At 43.9% G+C, this 17,599-nt stretch overlaps 1 protein-coding gene across 4 annotated transcripts in view; it reads left to right on the forward strand.

Moving 5' to 3' along the window:
• Helz (helicase with zinc finger) overlaps nucleotides 1-17,311 on the forward strand; it is a 154,253-nt gene extending 136,942 nt beyond the window's left edge. For all 4 annotated transcript variants that reach the window (XM_036195770.1, XM_036195772.1, XM_036195771.1 and 1 more), the window contains 4 exons: nucleotides 4-238; nucleotides 1,545-2,049; nucleotides 15,342-15,594; nucleotides 16,766-17,311. In XM_036195770.1, coding sequence (XP_036051663.1) covers nucleotides 4-238; nucleotides 1,545-2,049; nucleotides 15,342-15,594; nucleotides 16,766-17,100 — 1,328 coding nt within the window. In that variant the 3' untranslated portion in view covers nucleotides 17,101-17,311. The remainder of the gene's footprint in view (nucleotides 1-3; nucleotides 239-1,544; nucleotides 2,050-15,341; nucleotides 15,595-16,765) is intronic.
• Nucleotides 17,312-17,599: the final 288 nt, after the last annotated feature.

Below are 17,599 nucleotides of genomic sequence, written 5' to 3' on the forward strand. Positions count from 1 at the left end.
CAGATCGAGTACACGGAAGTGTAGCTCTGGGGACACTGAGGCAGCAGCAGGCCCGACTGCAGCAGTGGAGTGAACAGCATGCCTGTCTCAGCCAGGGCAGCATCCCGTATCCACACCATCACCATCCTCACCTCCCACATCTTCCCCAGCCACCCAGTGGTCTCCACCAGCCAGCAGTGAGGGCAGAGTGGAAACTCGCTGGCAGAGTTGATGATGAAACAGAGACAAGCTTCTCAAGGTATTCCAGCAGCCCAGGCCGGCCCTGAGCACGAGCTGAGTTTTCTGCCTCGTAGCCCTAGCCTGTTAGCTCTCAGTGGAGCACAGTCTCAGATAAGTCCAGTGTTGGCCTTGCTGGTGGATGCTACAAGTCTTCTCAGTTGACTCTAAAATGTGGAGAATTTAGGCCTCATTCTAGTACAGATCTACTCCTTGCTTTATGGTCTGTTATCCAAAGAAACAAACCGTAACTGGGACAGTGTGCTGGCTGTTTGTTTACTAGTAAATAAGTGAGGACAGAAGGAAAAGTGGCGAAAACTTGAAAATTGTGAGTTTATCAGTAATTGTTTTATCCAGTAGCGTAGTTGTCTAACTTCCTAGAGCTATAGGCTTTCTGAGGATTCACTTCTGACTCTGAGTGTATTTATGCTCAGCATCATGTGGCTGCAATAGACTGCTTCCTCCTCTCTGGAAAACACTCACTATCACTGTGGCCCTTAAAGTTGGTTGGTTGGTTTGTTGCTTTCTTTCTTCTTCCTCCTCCTCTCCCCTCTCCTCTCCCCCCCCCCCTTCTTCTAGCATTTATTTCTATTTTTAAAGTATACAACCTTTTTCTTTAATTGATTGATTTTTTTTTTTTAATTTCGTGTGTATGAGTATTTTGCCTGCATGTATGGTATGTGTACCATGTGCATACCTGGTGCCTGAGGAAACAGAAGAGGGCATTGGATCCTCTAGAACTGGAGGTAGAGGTGGTTATGAGCTACCACATGGGTGCTGAGACTTGAACCAGGGTCCCCTATAAGAGCACAAGTGTTCTTAACTGGTGAGCCATCTCTCCAGCCTCTTAGTTATTTTTATTTCTGCATGTATGGGTACATATGGGTGTGTACATGTGTGTACCAGTCGGTGTATGTGTGTATGTATAAATGTGGGGGTCAGAGCACAGCCTGTGGGGAGTCGGTTCTTCTGTCATGTCTTCCAGGGTTTAACTTGGATTGTCAGATTTGGTGGCCAGCATCTATACCTGCTGAGCTATCTCCCTGGCCCACCGTGGCCTTTTATCACTTCCAGTTTTCATGTTGAGGCAAGGATGGACTTTTTTATGCAAAGGTAAAAACCAGTTAGGTAATGAACATCTTTACTGAGCGTCTCTAGTTCAGAATCTGTTGGATTTCAATGCTTAGTTTTGGATTAGTTAATGGCAACCCTAATTAGGTGTTGTGATTTGGTTTGCAGAAATCACACATGTGCTTGACTCTGCTCTTCTTAATGCAGTGGGGGGTCTCTCCTTTGTTTCCCCCTCATATTTTCTTGTTTTTGTGTAGGTTTCAAGACTTACTCAGAGAGCTGTCTCATCGTGATCAAGGTGAAATGCCACCGCCTCAGTCAAGACTTTTGCAATACAGACAAGTTCAGACTAGAAGCCCACCAGCAGTCCCGTCTCCCCCTTCCACCACAGACCCCAGCAGCCACGTTTCTAACTTTAATGACAACAGCAGAGACATTGAAGTAGCCAGCAACCCAGCATTTCCACAACGCCTCCCACCTCAGCTCTTCGGCTCCCCCTTTTCGTTGCCATCTGAACACCTTGCCCCACCTCCCCTGAAATACCTGGCTCCTGAAGGAGCGTGGAATTTTGCTAGCTTGCAACAGAATCACTTAATAGGGCCGGGTTTTCCCTATGGCCTACCTCCGTTGCCTCCCAGGCCACCACAGAACCCTTTTATACACATACAGAACCACCAACATGCTATCGGTCACGAGCCATCTCACCCACTGTCGTCCCGCACGGTGTCTTCTTCTTCTTCTTCACTCCCCAGCCTAGAAGAGGTAAATGCCTTTCTGTGTTCTTCTGTCTTGGGATCAGTTGGCTGGGAACAAACACTGCTGCTGTTTACCCATTTGATAAAAGGAGATCTTACCAGATAGGATATCTTTTTTTTGTGGGGGGTTTTCAAGACAAAGTTTCTCTGTGTAGCTTTTGGAGCCTGTCCTGGAACTCACTTTGTTGACTCACAGAGATTCATCCACCTCTGCCTCCCAAGTGCTGGGATTAAAGGCAAACACCACCACCACCGGCCCAGATATGATATCTTTAAATAATAATCTTTTCATGGAAAAATATTTTAGCATCTACTTCATTGTGCTGTTTCAAATTTTGTGCGTGGTACTGTTGAAACATGACACCTCTTGAAAGTATTTTATTGCTGTTTGGGCATGTTTGACATCTGAGGATGCTCACATATGATTAGTGCTGGCCTTTTTACTCGGGGGAAATGGACCTTAGTGGCTTATCTTTTTATTAGGTCAGTTTTGATAACTAGTACTTTCTAAAGATGCTGGTTTTTCTACTGAGTGGCCAGTTCCAAGCACCAATTTCCCCACCTGCCATCCTGAGGTTATGGTGGGGTGTTACTATGAAGCAGTGGGCACCCAGTCAGACCAGTTTCCAAATGTCACAGCACTCTGTCAGTTAGCATAAGCCAAGCTGCTGAGTGAGTAAGCATCTGGAGATAAGCTCAGCTTTCACCACAGTACTCTTCCATACTCTCTACCTCAGCAGCAGTCACTGACATGGAACATTTAGTGATTCCAGGGTAGAAGATTTTCAAGATGGCTGGAGAGATGATTCAACAGTTAAGAATTCTAGGTGCTCTTCCAGAGGACCTGGGAGCATTTCCCAGCACCCACATGATGACTCACTGTAACTCCAGTTCCAAGGGATCCATTGCTTCTGGATTCTGTGGGCACATGCAGGCAGAACATGCATATACATAAAAAAAATAATAATAACAATTTCCCAAACTGTGGAATGTGTAGACTGTTACTGTCTGGCTGTTCCCGGTGGGCTCACAGTGACTAAGGTCAGACTGTGGAAAGGATGTAGCTGTTAGTTATGGTTTCCTCTTAAAACGGGATAGACAGTTCCAGTTTTGTTTGTTTGAGATAAGGTCTTAGTATGTGGCCCAGGCTGGTTTTATGCTCAAATCCTGTGGTCCTGTCCTCTTATGTACTTAGATTGCAGGCATGTATCACCATACCTGGTTTGCAATTGTGAAACATGATTAAAATGTCTTTCTTTGAGACAGGGTCTCACTGTGAGTTCAAGCTGTCCTTGAACCAGTAATCTTCCTACTTCGGTCTCTTTGAGTTCTGGGACTCTAGGCATGAGCCACCACACCTGGTTAACACAGATCATGAGACGTTGTAGCAAATTAGAGTTCTGTGAGAGTGAGGCCTATTCTGCTCCCTTGCCTCCAGTGCAGGCTTATTTCCAGGGCTGCCATAGAGCTGGAGAGCAGAGAATCTGACCTTTACTACAGAATTTGTTATTTTTATGAAATTCTCTGGGTTTTCTTTACTGAGTGTTCTCATAGAAGCTGCTAGTTTTTAGTTTCCTAGCCCAAAGAGTTGTTTGATGCATTTGGCAGTGTTGGTTGTCATCTTTATGGAAAAGTAGGCTTTGGCATCAGGTACTCTGCCACTTTCCTGATACCAGGTGTGACACCTCGCCTCTCTTGTTGAGTGTGCTCGTAAAACTGGTGGGGACTGTATCCCTGTTCTCACAAGGTTTCACTGTTGATGCTTTGCTAATCACCACTCATATGGAATAATCTACTTCAATCACTGAGCTTTTTAAATGGTCCATGACTTTGGAATTTAACTTCTTTGTACCCTGTTGTTTTCAGTGTTTGCTATTTTTGTGTCACTGTGAGTATTATAAATACATACCTTCATTTGTCAGTGAGTTCTTCTGCTTTGCAAAAACACTTGGTCATCTTGCTTCTGACACTAGGTTCGTGAGTGATGACTAACTTGCAGCAATTGAAGAAATTCTTTGACAAGGAAAATATTATTTTTACCACATTGTAGATTTGACATTTTCAACGTATTAGGATAAGTTCTGTGTGTTCAGAATGATCTTGCATGAATCATCTCACACAGTGAATGGCATATGTTCTCACTGCTTATTTCCAACCTTTTGAAATAATTTCTTTAACTTTAACAATACAAAGAAAGTCACTTTCTTCCCTACTGTGGATTCTCTTATTGCCGGAAACTTGCCCAATGCATCTGACAGGATGAAAACACTTGCCTAATAGTCTAACAGTTTCCTTGAATGGAGATTTTGTTTCTTCATACTTTGTTGGACTAGGTTTTTGGTTTTATACTTATCTTTTGAGACAAGATTTTGCTATGTAGTTCAAGCTGGCCTTAACTGTGGTCATTCTACTGTCTCACCTTCCCTAGCACTGGGATGACAGGCATGGACCACAAATACTCAGTTGTAATTTTTATTTTCTTTGGGAAAGTGAAATGCATGGCCAATATAAAACATATAGAAGCCAGAAAAATCACCCAACTTCACTACATAAAAATAGCTACTATAGCATTTTATTTAGCCTTTCCTGGTGGCCATAGATAAGAGTGTGTGGTGGGTTAACCTAGGAGGATTTTTTAACTGTCATGGAAACTGGTTACAACCATGCGCCCATTATTGTGCCCTGCACTGCCCCGTCCAGTCTCCCTTTCCCCAAGCTCAGGGCACTCTGAATGGGACTCTGGTCTTACAGCTGTTTTCAGTTCTGAGAGTAATTCTCACTTTGTAACTGAACCTCACTGGTTTTCCTTCTTTACCCCAAATTCAGTAGAAGCTGTAGGTGGCCTTTGGCTGTGTGGATGAGGTGAGATACACAAGATGCTGCCTTGTCCTGGGGCAGGCCCTGACCATTCTTAGCTGGCAGTAGATTAATGAATTGTTCCAATTTGACTTCAAATACTAGTGCAAGTTTGGGAACATGGTTTAACTTCCCTACAGATATTTCCTGTTATCTTTGTACCTTCCCTGGCTTGTGGTGTCATCACTAGCTAGAAGTAGCTGCCCTGTTAAATGACAGACTCTTTATAGATTGTATTCTGCTCTAGTGTCAGCTGGCGAGAAAATGCAATCAACAGAAGTCCATTCTTAGCTTTGGGGCCCTGAGGGCTCTATTTCTGGTGATTTGGGCTCGATTAAGAGTTTTTCAAGGCTGGAGACATGGCTCAGTGATTAAGAGCATTTACTTTTTTTGCAGAGGATCAGGGTTCGGTTCCCAGCACCCCCACTGTGGCTCACAACTGCCTATAACTCGAGCCCCAAGGGATCAGACACTCTCTTCTGGCCTCTGCGGGCTCCTGTATACACATGGTGCACATATACTCATGTAGGCTTACACACATACTCATAAGTTAAAAATTTCTCTGAAGGCTGATTTTTATTTGTGTGAAAATACTCATTTTGCATGGTATGATGTCATCTCTGAGGAGGAAGGCAATCTTCAGCATCTCCTGTACTGAAACCACTTTCTGGTCTTCGTGCTCATTTTCTCCTTCAGCTTCTCTGTTCTGTCCTGGAGTGACGCTCTTAACTGAAATGAGATTCGGTGTTGCTAACACACAACTGCAGGGGTAGTGTGAAGGCCATGTGCTGCTGTCTTGTCTCTTCATGTTTCCTAAGCAAGTGCACACAAGAGGAGGAGGAGGTCATTTTGTGGTTCTTCTACCAGTGGAAGTTTAGAATATCTTTGTTAACCCTTTCTTTTCCTCATATACCTGTAAAACCCTTTTCAGATTTCTCTTTGAATTACGTTAAACTTAGAGCTTAAATTGGAAGGAATTTTATCCCTGGAAATTCTTTCAGTTTCTCCCTTAGGAAATCCCTCCCTCCCTCTCTGTCTCTGTCCTCTGTCCTCTCTCTCTCTCTCTCTCTCTCTCTCTCTCTCTCTCTCTCTCTCTCTCTCTGCTCACTCCCCTGGGGTTTTGTGTTTCTCTTTAAAAATTCTCTAGTGTCTTCACTTCTGGTCCCCATAGGATAACGTTCTGTTTTATGCTCTGTTCACTCCTGTGAATGTAAGCTTCAGGCATTTCATCAGGAAAGATAAATCCTCATTCTCCTTAAGTGGATGTAGATTTGTCAAGTTAAAAACTTGCGTTTTCCCTGGAGTGTGTGGTCCTGAGACTGGCACAGAACAGTTTCCATCTTAGATGTGCTTCACTCGGAAATAGTCTGATTAAAGAAATAAATGGAGAAAATGAAAAAGTCTTTTCAAATTTTCACTGTACCAGTCAGAATTGGTTTCTGAAATTGCACGTTTTTGTCTGCAGTGATGATGTTATCCTAAAAGCCTCATTAGAGAACTAGGTCCTGGCTGGGGGTGAGCACATGCTTAGCATGTGTAAGGCCAAGGGCTCATTCTCTGCTTGAGGGAGTGGAGACATTGACTATGACAATGCTCCTGGGCTGCTCATTCTTGTCAGCTGTCAGTCAGTCAGCATTAGAGATGACCTGGACCTCTGCAGTGCCTCTGCCTTGAAATAGTTCTTGTTGTTTCCTAGCTTTTTTTGTTTTTTGTTTTGTTTTGTTTTTTTTTTTTTGAGACAGGGTTTCTCTGTGTAGCTTTGCGCCTTTCCTGGAACTCACTCTGTAGACCAGGCTGGCCTCGAACTCACCGAGATCCGCCTGCCTCTGCCTCCCGAGTGCTGGGGTTTCCTAGCTTTTGAACAGTGTACTGTTTTCATTTTTCTTCCTAGCACCTGCAGTTTTGACATTACTTGGTTTGGCTTTCCCTACGTTCTCTAGCCATCCTTATTCCTTAGAGCCAAATGGAGGGCTATCATATTGATAAAGGGTTGGTTAAGTTTTGCCACTTCTCACTGTAGATGTAGATATTGATAGCTTGTGATTTCTGCTTTGTAACCAGCTGGAAATATTGCTGTCTTCTTGGGTCAGTAAAGGATGGTGTGTAGTAAACCTCCTAATATAAGTAATAGTGATTAACAGATTGATACCTCCATTCATGCCTAATTGTCAAAGCTAATCATTGAGATGAGATGTTGAACTTTGATTAAAGCTCCTGGCTCCGTAGTTAATGTGACTTGGAATTCCCACTAGAGCACTTAGTTTTTCCTTGGTGATTAGCTTTGGTAGCACAATTATAAATACAGAACTTTAGTTAATATGCTAACCTTTCCCCCAGTCATTTATTTATACACATCCATATGAAAGGATTTGCTAACCATAACATTACAGATATGTCTTAGAGTAGCAAGCAAATTAGGAATTTTACTTAAATTGACAGTTATCTTAATAGTAATTTATATACCAATTCAGTAATCCTTTTTTACTTAGAGTTCATATATTAAATTGTTTCTGAAATGTTAGCATTACATTTTTATATTTAGAAAGAAATATTAGCAGTAAAAATTAAAAATAATGATCATATGTTTAGTGATATAATGTCATAGTTCAACATGGAGTATTTTTATAAACATTTATTTATTTTTGTTTCATGATTTTTGAGTCGTTGCCTGTATGTATGTATGTACACTGTGTTTGTGCCTAAGGAAGCCAGAAGAGGGTGTTGGTTCCCTGGAACTGGAGTTGAAGATGCTTTTGAGTCACGATGTGGATGCTGGGAACTGAACCCTGGTCCTCTGGAAGAACAAGTGCTCTTAACCACTGAGCCATCTCTGTCCCCAAAGATCATTTATTTTAACTCCTTATTTATTGTCATCATTGTTGAGTTACTGGGAATTGAACCTCGACCCTCATGCACACTAGAGCGAACACTGCCACTCTGCACTGTATCTGCAGCTCTGCTTGTTTCACTCCAAGCGAGGGCCTTACTAAGTTGTACAGGCTGCCCTTCGACTTGCTGTCCTTAGCCAGGTAGGACTTGAACTTTCCATCCTCCTGCCTTAGCCTCTTGAGTAACTAGGATTACAGGCTTGTGCCTATTTTCTTAAAAAAAGTTTTTTTATCACATGTATTTTATTTATTTGGAGGGGGGGGGTAAAGGGGGGGGGAGTTTAGGCCAGAGGACAACCTGCTGGAGTCATCCTCTGTGGGTTCTGGTATCAAACTCGGGTTGTCAGGCTTGGCAGCAAGCACCTTGACCCCTGAGCCATCTCACCAGCTCCTGGCAACCTCTTTTTAAAGGCAGCTGAGACACAAAGATGCAGATGGGCTCCTGTTAATGAAGTTATCCATGAAGCCGAGACTCACGTCGGCAGGAGCATGTAGGAAACAAGGGATGACCGCAGTTCTCAGAACCAGATGCTGGAGGAAGCAAGTGGTCTTCTGATAGAGAGTTACACTGGTAGCCATCTGAATTTTCCCTTTTGTGGGGATGGGAGAGGCAGTTCTTCAGTTCTGGAAATCCATTCATTCTAGCTGCTAACTCTTTGAATATTCAGATTAACTCAAATCTCAGACATTTACAGTAAGCAATTAATTTCTCAATACTGTCTAAGAACTGAGTGAAAGTTCTCTGATACTCTTTTTTTGAAAAGCTGGAATCTTAATTGTCGTCATTTGGATCCTTCAGAGAAAAAGTACATTGTTCTGAGTTGAAGGGTAAACCTCTGTATGAACTGTATCCTGCTCAAACTGGCTTTGTCTCCTTTTAAGAGGCATTCTGGTAGCCGGACTGTCCACATTGAAGAGGAGTAAACAAAAGTCAGGTAAAATTGAGGCAGCATTATCTTGGTTTGGTGTCTTCTCTATGACACTGTTGGCAAAATTCACAAGTGTTCTTTCTTGAGAGGTGCTTTCTTTATGTGGCCCTAAGCTGATGACTACTCTGAGTCAGAGAGCATGGCCATCTCATTGTACATGTCTGTGTGTAGATTTCTTTTCTTTCTTTTTTTCTTTTCTTCTTTTGGTTTTCGAGACAGAGTTTCTCTGTGTAGCTCTTGGCTGTCCTGGAACTCACTCTGTGGACCAGGCTGGCCTCGAACTCACAGAGATCCGCCTGCCTTTGCCTCTGCTGGGATTACAGGAGTGCATCACCACTGCCCAGCCACTGTACATTTCTTATAGGAACAAACAATATAAATGTAGTATGGCTTTAGAAACTGAGGTAAAATTTTGCCTTTATTTTTACAGAATTTTATGAAGTTAATATGACACTAGAGTTGCTTTTAAACTTCTCCCAGTGTAACTTTCGTGAGATGTAAATCTTTTTAAATGCTACTATACAAACAGTGAAGAAAGCCATAGCAGCCCCTGTGACTGATAATGGTGGCATGTGCCTGGGCATTCACTAGGAAAGATGAAGGACAAATGAGTGCAGGATCTACTTATTTATTTCTGCTGCCTCACAGCCACTTTTGGGCAGGCACTGCCTTCCTGCAGGCCATGGAAATCAGCCTCCCAGGTCACAGAAAGGCCCTGGACAGTCTTTTCCCATAGCCATGTGATGTCATCTCATCCTTTAGTAATCTTCAGTCAGTCACTTCCTTGTCTTTCCTTCTGAGACTTCTGTCAGGAAGATGCTGGGTGCTCAGGCTTCTTCAGTTCTCTTTCTTTCCTTGTTATATTATTCTGGATTCTTTTCATTCCACACCACCAAACCCCAGGCTGAACATTGCACCCAGGACCTTGTACATAGCAGGCAAGCACTTCACCTCCTATCCAGCAGCACTACCCGAAGACCTTTGTGTTTGTTTATTCTGCAATAGCAATACCTTTTCAACGAAACCATTACTTGATTTTGCTTTATATTTATAATAAACTAAGGCAATGTTTTGCAAAGAACTTTTGGGTATAAGTTTTTACTTGCCTCAGCATTGTCTGTCACATTGACAATCCTTCATCCTGAGTTTTTTTTTTTTTTAATTAGATATCTTTGTACCAAACTGTAGGCACATTATTTTAGACATAAGATGATAACTTTATGGGGATTTAAATGTTAGTAGAACATGAGAGTGTTCCATAGTTGGAAGTTTCTTCTAGTAGTGGGAAAATTAAAAGGTTCATTTAAATAATTAGTTATTAAATATGATGTTATGAGTTTTTATGACAAAGAAAGATAGCTATGTTTTTTTTTTGTTTGCCCCCCCCTCCCCCGAGACAGGGTTTCTCTGTGTAGCTCTGTGCCTTTCCTGGAACTCCCTCTGTAGCCCAGGCTGGCCTTGAACTCACAGAGATCCGCCTGCCTCTGCCTCCCGAGTACAGGGATTAAAGGTGTGTGCCACCACCACCCGGCTATGATTTTTAAAAAGATTTATTTTCATTTTATGTGTATTAATGTTTTGCTTGAGTGTATGTAAGCGTGCATGTCTGGTGCTCACAGAGGCCAGAAAAGGCTGCCAGATCTCTTGCAACTGAGTTATGGATGATTACCAGCTTCCATGTGGGTATTAGTCTTTTGCAAGAGCATTAAGTGCTCTTAACCCCTGAGTCATTTCTCCAACCTCTATCTATAACATGTTAATGAGAAATTACCAAGCAGAATGTATGTAATAGGATTTTGTTTTCAGTGAATGTGTATATTCATTCGCATGTGGAAGAAGAGGCAGGCAGTGTTTAGTTTCCCCGCTTTGGTGGTGGTAACTTGGCTGCCGAGGTGAGGGTCAGGTATCAGTCTGACCTGTTGATTTTTAGTTCTCAACAACTTTCCTAGCCTTAACAGCTTTGCATCATTGAATACTAAATACTAAAATATAGTCTATATGGGAAGGCAAATAAGTACTTAATGTATGTCCTTTATTTATTTTTAGGGTAATAAAGCAATGTGTTAGCAGGATTCAAGGATGTTGAGGTCTTCTTCTTTTTTTCTCTTTGAATAGCATTCTGAATCAAGCATTGTTATGTATTTGAATTTTCAGCACATTGTAGTTGCATTTTTTGATATCTCATTCTGTATCTGGACGCTAATCTTTAAAAATCCTTCTGGCTCCTGTTTTCCAGATGTCTGTGTATGATGCAGATCAGTGGCCTATTGTGTGTTAGCAAGTAAGAGTGTAGCATGTCTGCATTCATGGATTGCTGCCACAGCAACATCAGAGGGAGTGGGGAAGGTTTAAAGTAGAAAAGGAGCAAGATGTCAGACAAGAAAGCCTAAGCCTAACCTTAGAAATCCTAAAGGAAGAGCAAGAAAAGCTCCAGGAAATGAGAATGACGGAGACAGATTTCAGTGTGGCCTGCTACAGGAAACAATAGAGAAGATGCCAGGAAACCCGCAGTTGGCTCTTTGGAAAGGGAAAGTAGATAGCATTTAGCAAGACTAGCAAGGGTTTAATTTTCTTCTGCATGCTAAATCTGTATACTTCCTGTATGCCACTGGGTAGTGCTGAAACTCTTTTTTTCTTTGAATCCCTTGAATCCATGAGTTGAAGGCCCTAAGGTCTGGGGACTCCTGAGGCTGCTAAGGGTCACACTGGGAAGCTGTGCCTCATCTCCCAAATGTTGGTACCCCGAGGTCTTGTCTGGAATCCCTCGGAAGCATTGTTGATTCACTTGGCGTGACGCTGTCCCCGTGCTCACACTCAAACTGTCTCATGTCTGCCTTAGTGCAGACAGGTTGAGAGGTGGGTCCTTGAGTAGGCAGGGTCATAGACACCAGAGAAATGATAGAAGATGGACATTCGCCTTCTGCAGCCCGTAAGCTTGAGGGTCGGGGCTTGGGGGAGAACTGAAGTAGGGATGGAAAGACGGGGAAATTGTGAGGACATGGAAGAAAGGAGCTAGCTCCTCATGCCCACTGCCAGACTGCCAGCTGTGGGCTCCCAGGCAGTGTGTCCTGCTCTAGGAGGGCAGGCACTTCCCCAGCTGGTTCGTCCTGTTGGAATACAAGATGAGACCCACACCTTCAGCCATATCTGTTCTTCTGAGTACCCCCCCCCACATGCTTCAGTATGTGTTAAAATAATTATTAGCCCCTCCACTCCCAAAAAAAGATGGACAAGAGGGAAAAAGAGAAGACACTGGCTACTGATACCAGGAACAAAAGGAACTATGTTCTAGGTGTTGTCTTCGAAAGGGCAATAATAATAGGAAGGTTGCAAACAGTTTTTAAGAGCTTAGGTGAGATGGGCCATATCCCGGAAATCCACAAACTTTCAAAAACTCACCAGCAGTGAAGTAAATGTCATAGGGATATTGCTGTTATAGGTCATATAGCTGTTAAAAACTGGAGTTTGTGGTTAAAACACTTCAAGAGCTAGCTCTCTGGGACTAGAGTTGTTCACTACTGAATTCCTTTAACTATGTAAAGAAAGAAAACTTACCAGTTACAATCATTGCAAGCAAATGGAAGAGAAAGCTCCTCAATTTATTCCATAAAGCCACCATTCCTGTCTCCAAAGTAAGACAGAGACAGCACAAAAAGGAAAACTATAGACTGATTTCTATGGCAAGATTGTAGCAACCCTCAACAGCACAGCAAATTGAATTCAGCCAGGGATGAAGAGAACAATACACCATGACCCCATGCTGCTTATCTGGCTAGTGCAGTATTGGAAAGTAAATCAGGGTATAACCTACCGTGTTAACAGTCTGGGAAAATGATCACATGATCATATCAATAGATAGCTCCCCTTCTGAAAACAAAACAGCCCACCACCTTCCTTACCCCCAACCCACATACAGTCACACAAAGTAGAAAAGCAGCTGTTGAAGGTGTCTGTAAACATCCAGCAGCCACGAGCATGGTTAAGGGTTAGAGAGAGGTTAGGAAGATTAAGTCACAGCGGTGCACACCTCGGTCCCAGCTGCTGGCACACGCCCCGTGGAGGAGCCTTTGAGCCCAGGTGGTCAGGACAAGCATGGGCTCCGTGGTGAGAGATGTCTCCAAAGGAGAGATGGGGAAGCAGAGGGGTGGAGTGGGGGTTGATGAGTGAGAGAAAAGAGAAAGGAAAAAGGCAGCAGGGCAGAGTGCTTAGTGCGTTAAAGCAAGGAGATAAAGCTTAAGAACGGAGAGGGAAAGAATCAGACGGCCCTAACTTCACTTGGTGTGTAAACCGTCTCGTTCGCTGTCCGTTCCTTCACCTTTGAGGAGCAAGCCTGATGAAGATGGCCTTCCACATGCTCACCTTCGTGTATGCCATAGCTGTACCTGTAGACCTTGTGTTCTCTTTCCTTTAGTATATGCATGTAACTTTCTGATTTTCCTTTTCCCTCATGAAGCTCCAAGGTTCCTGTGTCTACGCATTGTCTGTACTACTGTCGTAGGTGCCTGTTAAAGACAGGGCTTATGAAGTAACTGGCCAACATCAGTGCATTGGCATTCACACATAAAGTCTCAAGAGTGTGATCCCTACAGAGAGCAACAGGGCCGAGTTCCCAGTGTGACAATTAAAACACTCCCATCTTCATTTCAAGAGCTAATTGTCTTCGTAACAATAGTGACTGCACAAACTGTCGGATGAGTCAGTCACTCGAGGGGTGTCTGACCTGGAAAATGAACACTTTGGCTTTCTGCTAAGCACCTTCTAAGGACTGAGACGAGCTTCCAATGTGCTACTTGAGTTTCTAGTTGACCCCAAACAGCATAGTCTCGATCCACAGTCAAATTCAGAATGATCTTGACCATTAGAGAAAATTTTCCTCTAAAGAATAAAATTAAGCCGGGCAGTGGTGGCGCACGCCTTTAATCCCAGTACTGGGAGGCAGAGGCAGGCAGATCTCTCTGAGTTCAAGGCCAGCCTGGTCTACAGATCGAGATCCAGGACAGGCACCAAAACTACACAGAGAAACCCTGTCTCGAAAAACCAAAAAAAATTTTAAAAAAGGAATAAAATTAAAGGTGAATGTGAATGATCTAATGAGAAACAGAATGTAAATAAAATAGATATGAGAAAGGGAGCTGGCTAGGTGGCAGTGGTTCCTCCCTTTCTCAGATACAGGTGTGATCTGGCCTCGACTCTCCTCCACCTTTCCTGCCCATGAAGTGTTCCTCTCTGATTTCTATCATAGTGGGTTTGGGTTGGGGCCTTAAACTGATGCTTACACCCCAGCTCCTCCATGTTTTCAGCCTGATGATGCCCACCAGTGTTCTCTTGTAATCCCCAAGCCATTGAGCAATCATTGTGCTGATCAGCTCATCCCTTTATAGTTAACACACACTTACAATGGTGGTGAAAGATTTGTCTGAATCACAATTGATCTCAAGCTGAATAGTGGGTTTTACTGTTACTGGGGGGAAAGGGTAGATGACTCCAAACCACTGTGTCATTTGTGATCAGATGTAGGTCTTTTATTTTACAGTAAAACAATGAGAAAACAGTTGGCTCTTAACATGCACCAAGAACCAACCTGAACACCCTACCTTCCCAGCTTATTCACTACATTCCCAAGAGGAAGTAGGTGTTGGAGGTCATCCATTATGTAGATGAAGTTACCAAGAGGTTAGGCCATTTGCCCAAGGTGTCATTTGTAGGTCTAAGACAGGCAAGTTGTTCTGCACTGCTTGTCACTGGGGCTGATACCCAGTACCTACCACAGTCAGGCCGGAAGGAACTGGAGAGCCCCTAGCTAACACTCCATCTTAAAATGGTGAGCAAATAGCCCTTGTCAGGAAGGCAAGAGAATTTGGTTTGCATACTTTTAGGAAATTTAGAGAAGAGAAGATACATAGGTTACTGGGGTTTTAAACCTGTGAAAAGAATATTGTGGAGAAAGTAATGAGTATTTGGTATCAGCTGATTAACTAGGAGACTTACAGTGAGGCCCAGTAAGGAGTGCTAGCTAGAGGAGGTGGACCTTGCCGGCAGGGCTGAACAGAACAACCAGAGCCTGGGACAGTCCAAATGAGTCTCACTGGCTCTGATGCAGCTCCGTGGGTCAGCTGACTTGGGACTCCAACTCATACTCAAACTCCACTGTTCTCTGGAATAACAGTGTAGTGTGACTTTTTTTTTTTAAAGATTTATTTATTCATTATGTATACAGAAGAGGGCGCCAGACCTCATTACAGATGGTTGTGAGACACCATGTGGTTGCTGGGAATTGAACTCAGGACCTCTGGAAGAGCAGTCAGTGCTCTTAACCTCTGAGCCATCTCTCCAGCCCAAACAGTGTGACTTTATAACTGAAGACAACTGGGTACAGGAGCCACAGGCTGCCAGGTGTTATAACAGTCTAGAGATGAGTTTCAGACTCAGGTCTCCTGACACCATGTTGGAGTACCTGTTGCATTTTAAATGGGAGAAGGTGAAGAGGAGAGAGCCCTACAATATGGAAGAGAATTTCCTTGAGAATCTGTCCCTGCTCTGTGAGGTTAGATCACTGTGGATCTGAAAAGTGGTGTGGGTGTGGGAGGAGGTGGCCTGACTCACCACACATCCTTTTCTTTGTGTAGTATGAGCCCAGAGGACCTGGTCGGCCCTTATACCAAAGAAGAATTTCGTCTAGCTCAGCCCAGCCTTGTGTGGAAGAGGCAAGTACTCCACAAGGCAGCCTGGCTCAGGGCAAAGAACTGCAGGACCGCAATCGCCCACCTGCTTCCAGCTTCCCAGCCCCCGAGTCCTGGGCCCACACCACCTCGTCTGCCCCCTACCAGAACATTCCGTGCAATGGACCCAGCAGGACAGCACAGTCCAGAGAGTTGATAGGTAAGATGAATGGGTGAGTTTTCAGAAAGCCGTGATTTTTGACTCCTCAAAATGCCTGAATATTTTGGGGGACTGTTTCCTGCCAGTCCTGCTCACATTGCATCACTCAGAAGCCACTGTGGAATTGCAAGGGTGCATAATACAGTGTTACTTAAATTTTAAAAGATTGGAAACCAAAGCTATGTGTTGATGGACAGTGACACTGCTTAGGAAGACTGGGACCAAGTGTTAAAGACCTTGAAAGTCAGGTAGTGTTAACACCGTTCCCCTCATTATCTGTGGGAGACCCACTCCCACTTTTACCCCTAGGGTACTCTTGAGTAGGGAGAAGTGAGAAATATTTAGATAGAAATATAGAGGGGAGAGAGACAGGTAGGAACACAGGGTAGCCTCGGGAGGGCCTGTGTCAAAACCCACCAGCCCTTTCTGTCTCTTCTAAAGGGTTATTTATAGAAATGCCAAGGGGTGGAGCAAAAGACCTCCCCCCAGCACAGCCAAGTGCAGACCCTTCCAAACACCGGGTAACCACGCCCGCGGTCACTTCATGCCTTTATGCAGCCCTGCTGGGTAAAGCAAGCTCAGATCTCACTAGGAAACCTTTGTGGGCTCCCACAGTTATTACATGTTCACTTAGAATATAAGAGCTAGGTATGTTGATGTGCACCTGTACCCCCAGCACTGAGCAGGCCGAGGAGGAAGATCAGTAGTTCAAAGCCAGCTGAGCTACATACTGAGATCTTGTTTGAAAAAACTAAAATATTTCAGTGTAAATGTGTGTCACAGGAAATGAGAACGGCTGTAACAGGTAGACCCTGGTGCCACTGAAGCAGATGTAAGAGTAGAGCATGTGCAGCACATTGCTGCTGATATAAGCATGTTCCGGTTCACAGTAACTCAACTGCCTGAGCAGATTAGTGAGTGTTTATCTGTCAGCACATCGTCTGGCCCCTGTTGACATTGGTTTCTGTGCATTGGGTGCTCCAGTGGGCATGGGTGCTCTTTCTGGGTGGTTCTTCAGGAGAGGGGTTCAAGGTGTGGTTTCACATCCTGTGGCCAAAGTTATTTGTGCTTGGGCTAAACAGTCCCTGTGTTCTGGAGGAAAGAGAAGGCCGTGAGCAGGTTGTTGCTCCTGCCCCAGTGGTTAAACCCTTTCGCTGTTCTCTGTTCCTAGCACCACCCAAGACTGTCAAACCCGCTGAGGATCAGCTGAAGCCTGACAGCACGGAGGTGTCCAGTTCCTTCAACTACACGGTGCTGCAGCACCTTGGCCAGTTCCCACCCCTCATGCCTAACAAGCAGATCGCAGAGTCAGCCAACAGCAGCAGCCAGCAGAGCCCGGCAGGGAGCAAGCCCGCCATGTCCTATGCCAGTGCGCTGCGGGCCCCGCCCAAGCCCAGACCCCCACCCGAGCAGGCCAAGAAGGGCAGCGACCCGCTGTCCCTGTTCCAGGAGCTCAGCCTGGGCAGCAGCCCGGGCAGCAATGGCTTCTACTCCTACTTCAAGTGACCGCACTCTCTGAGTGCTGAGTTTGTCAGTAGGGTTGAGGTGGCCGGCTCCTCTGTGCGCAGCCTCTGCACGATGTTGACCGCGCTCTCCCTCAGTCCCCTTGCTGCTAGACCTGCGCCTAAGTTTAAAAGTATATTCCATTATTTTGCATTTTTGATGTGAGTCAGAACTTTGACAGCTTTTATGTAGAATAAAACTATTTTTAAATTTGTGTATTGTTACATATGTTTGCATCAAGCTAGCAGCTAAGAGGTTAATTGTGCAACTATAAAAAAAAAAAAAGAAAAAGAAAAAAAGTTTGTCTAAAATGTATTTAAAAAGAAAAAAATGTTAAGTAGCATTTACATTTATTCAATAATATTACCAATGCTGGGTTTCTGTACCAGAAATGGCCAGTTGTTGTACAAATGTATGTTATTTTTGCTTAAATTCATTTTAAAACTTTTTAAATAAAGGGGCAGCATCTTCTAAATACTTTATCAGCTTTTTTTTTTTTTTT

The sequence above is a fragment of the Onychomys torridus genome, chromosome 8 (genome assembly GCF_903995425.1).
Source record: "Onychomys torridus chromosome 8, mOncTor1.1, whole genome shotgun sequence".
Lineage (NCBI taxonomy): Eukaryota > Metazoa > Chordata > Mammalia > Rodentia > Cricetidae > Onychomys > Onychomys torridus.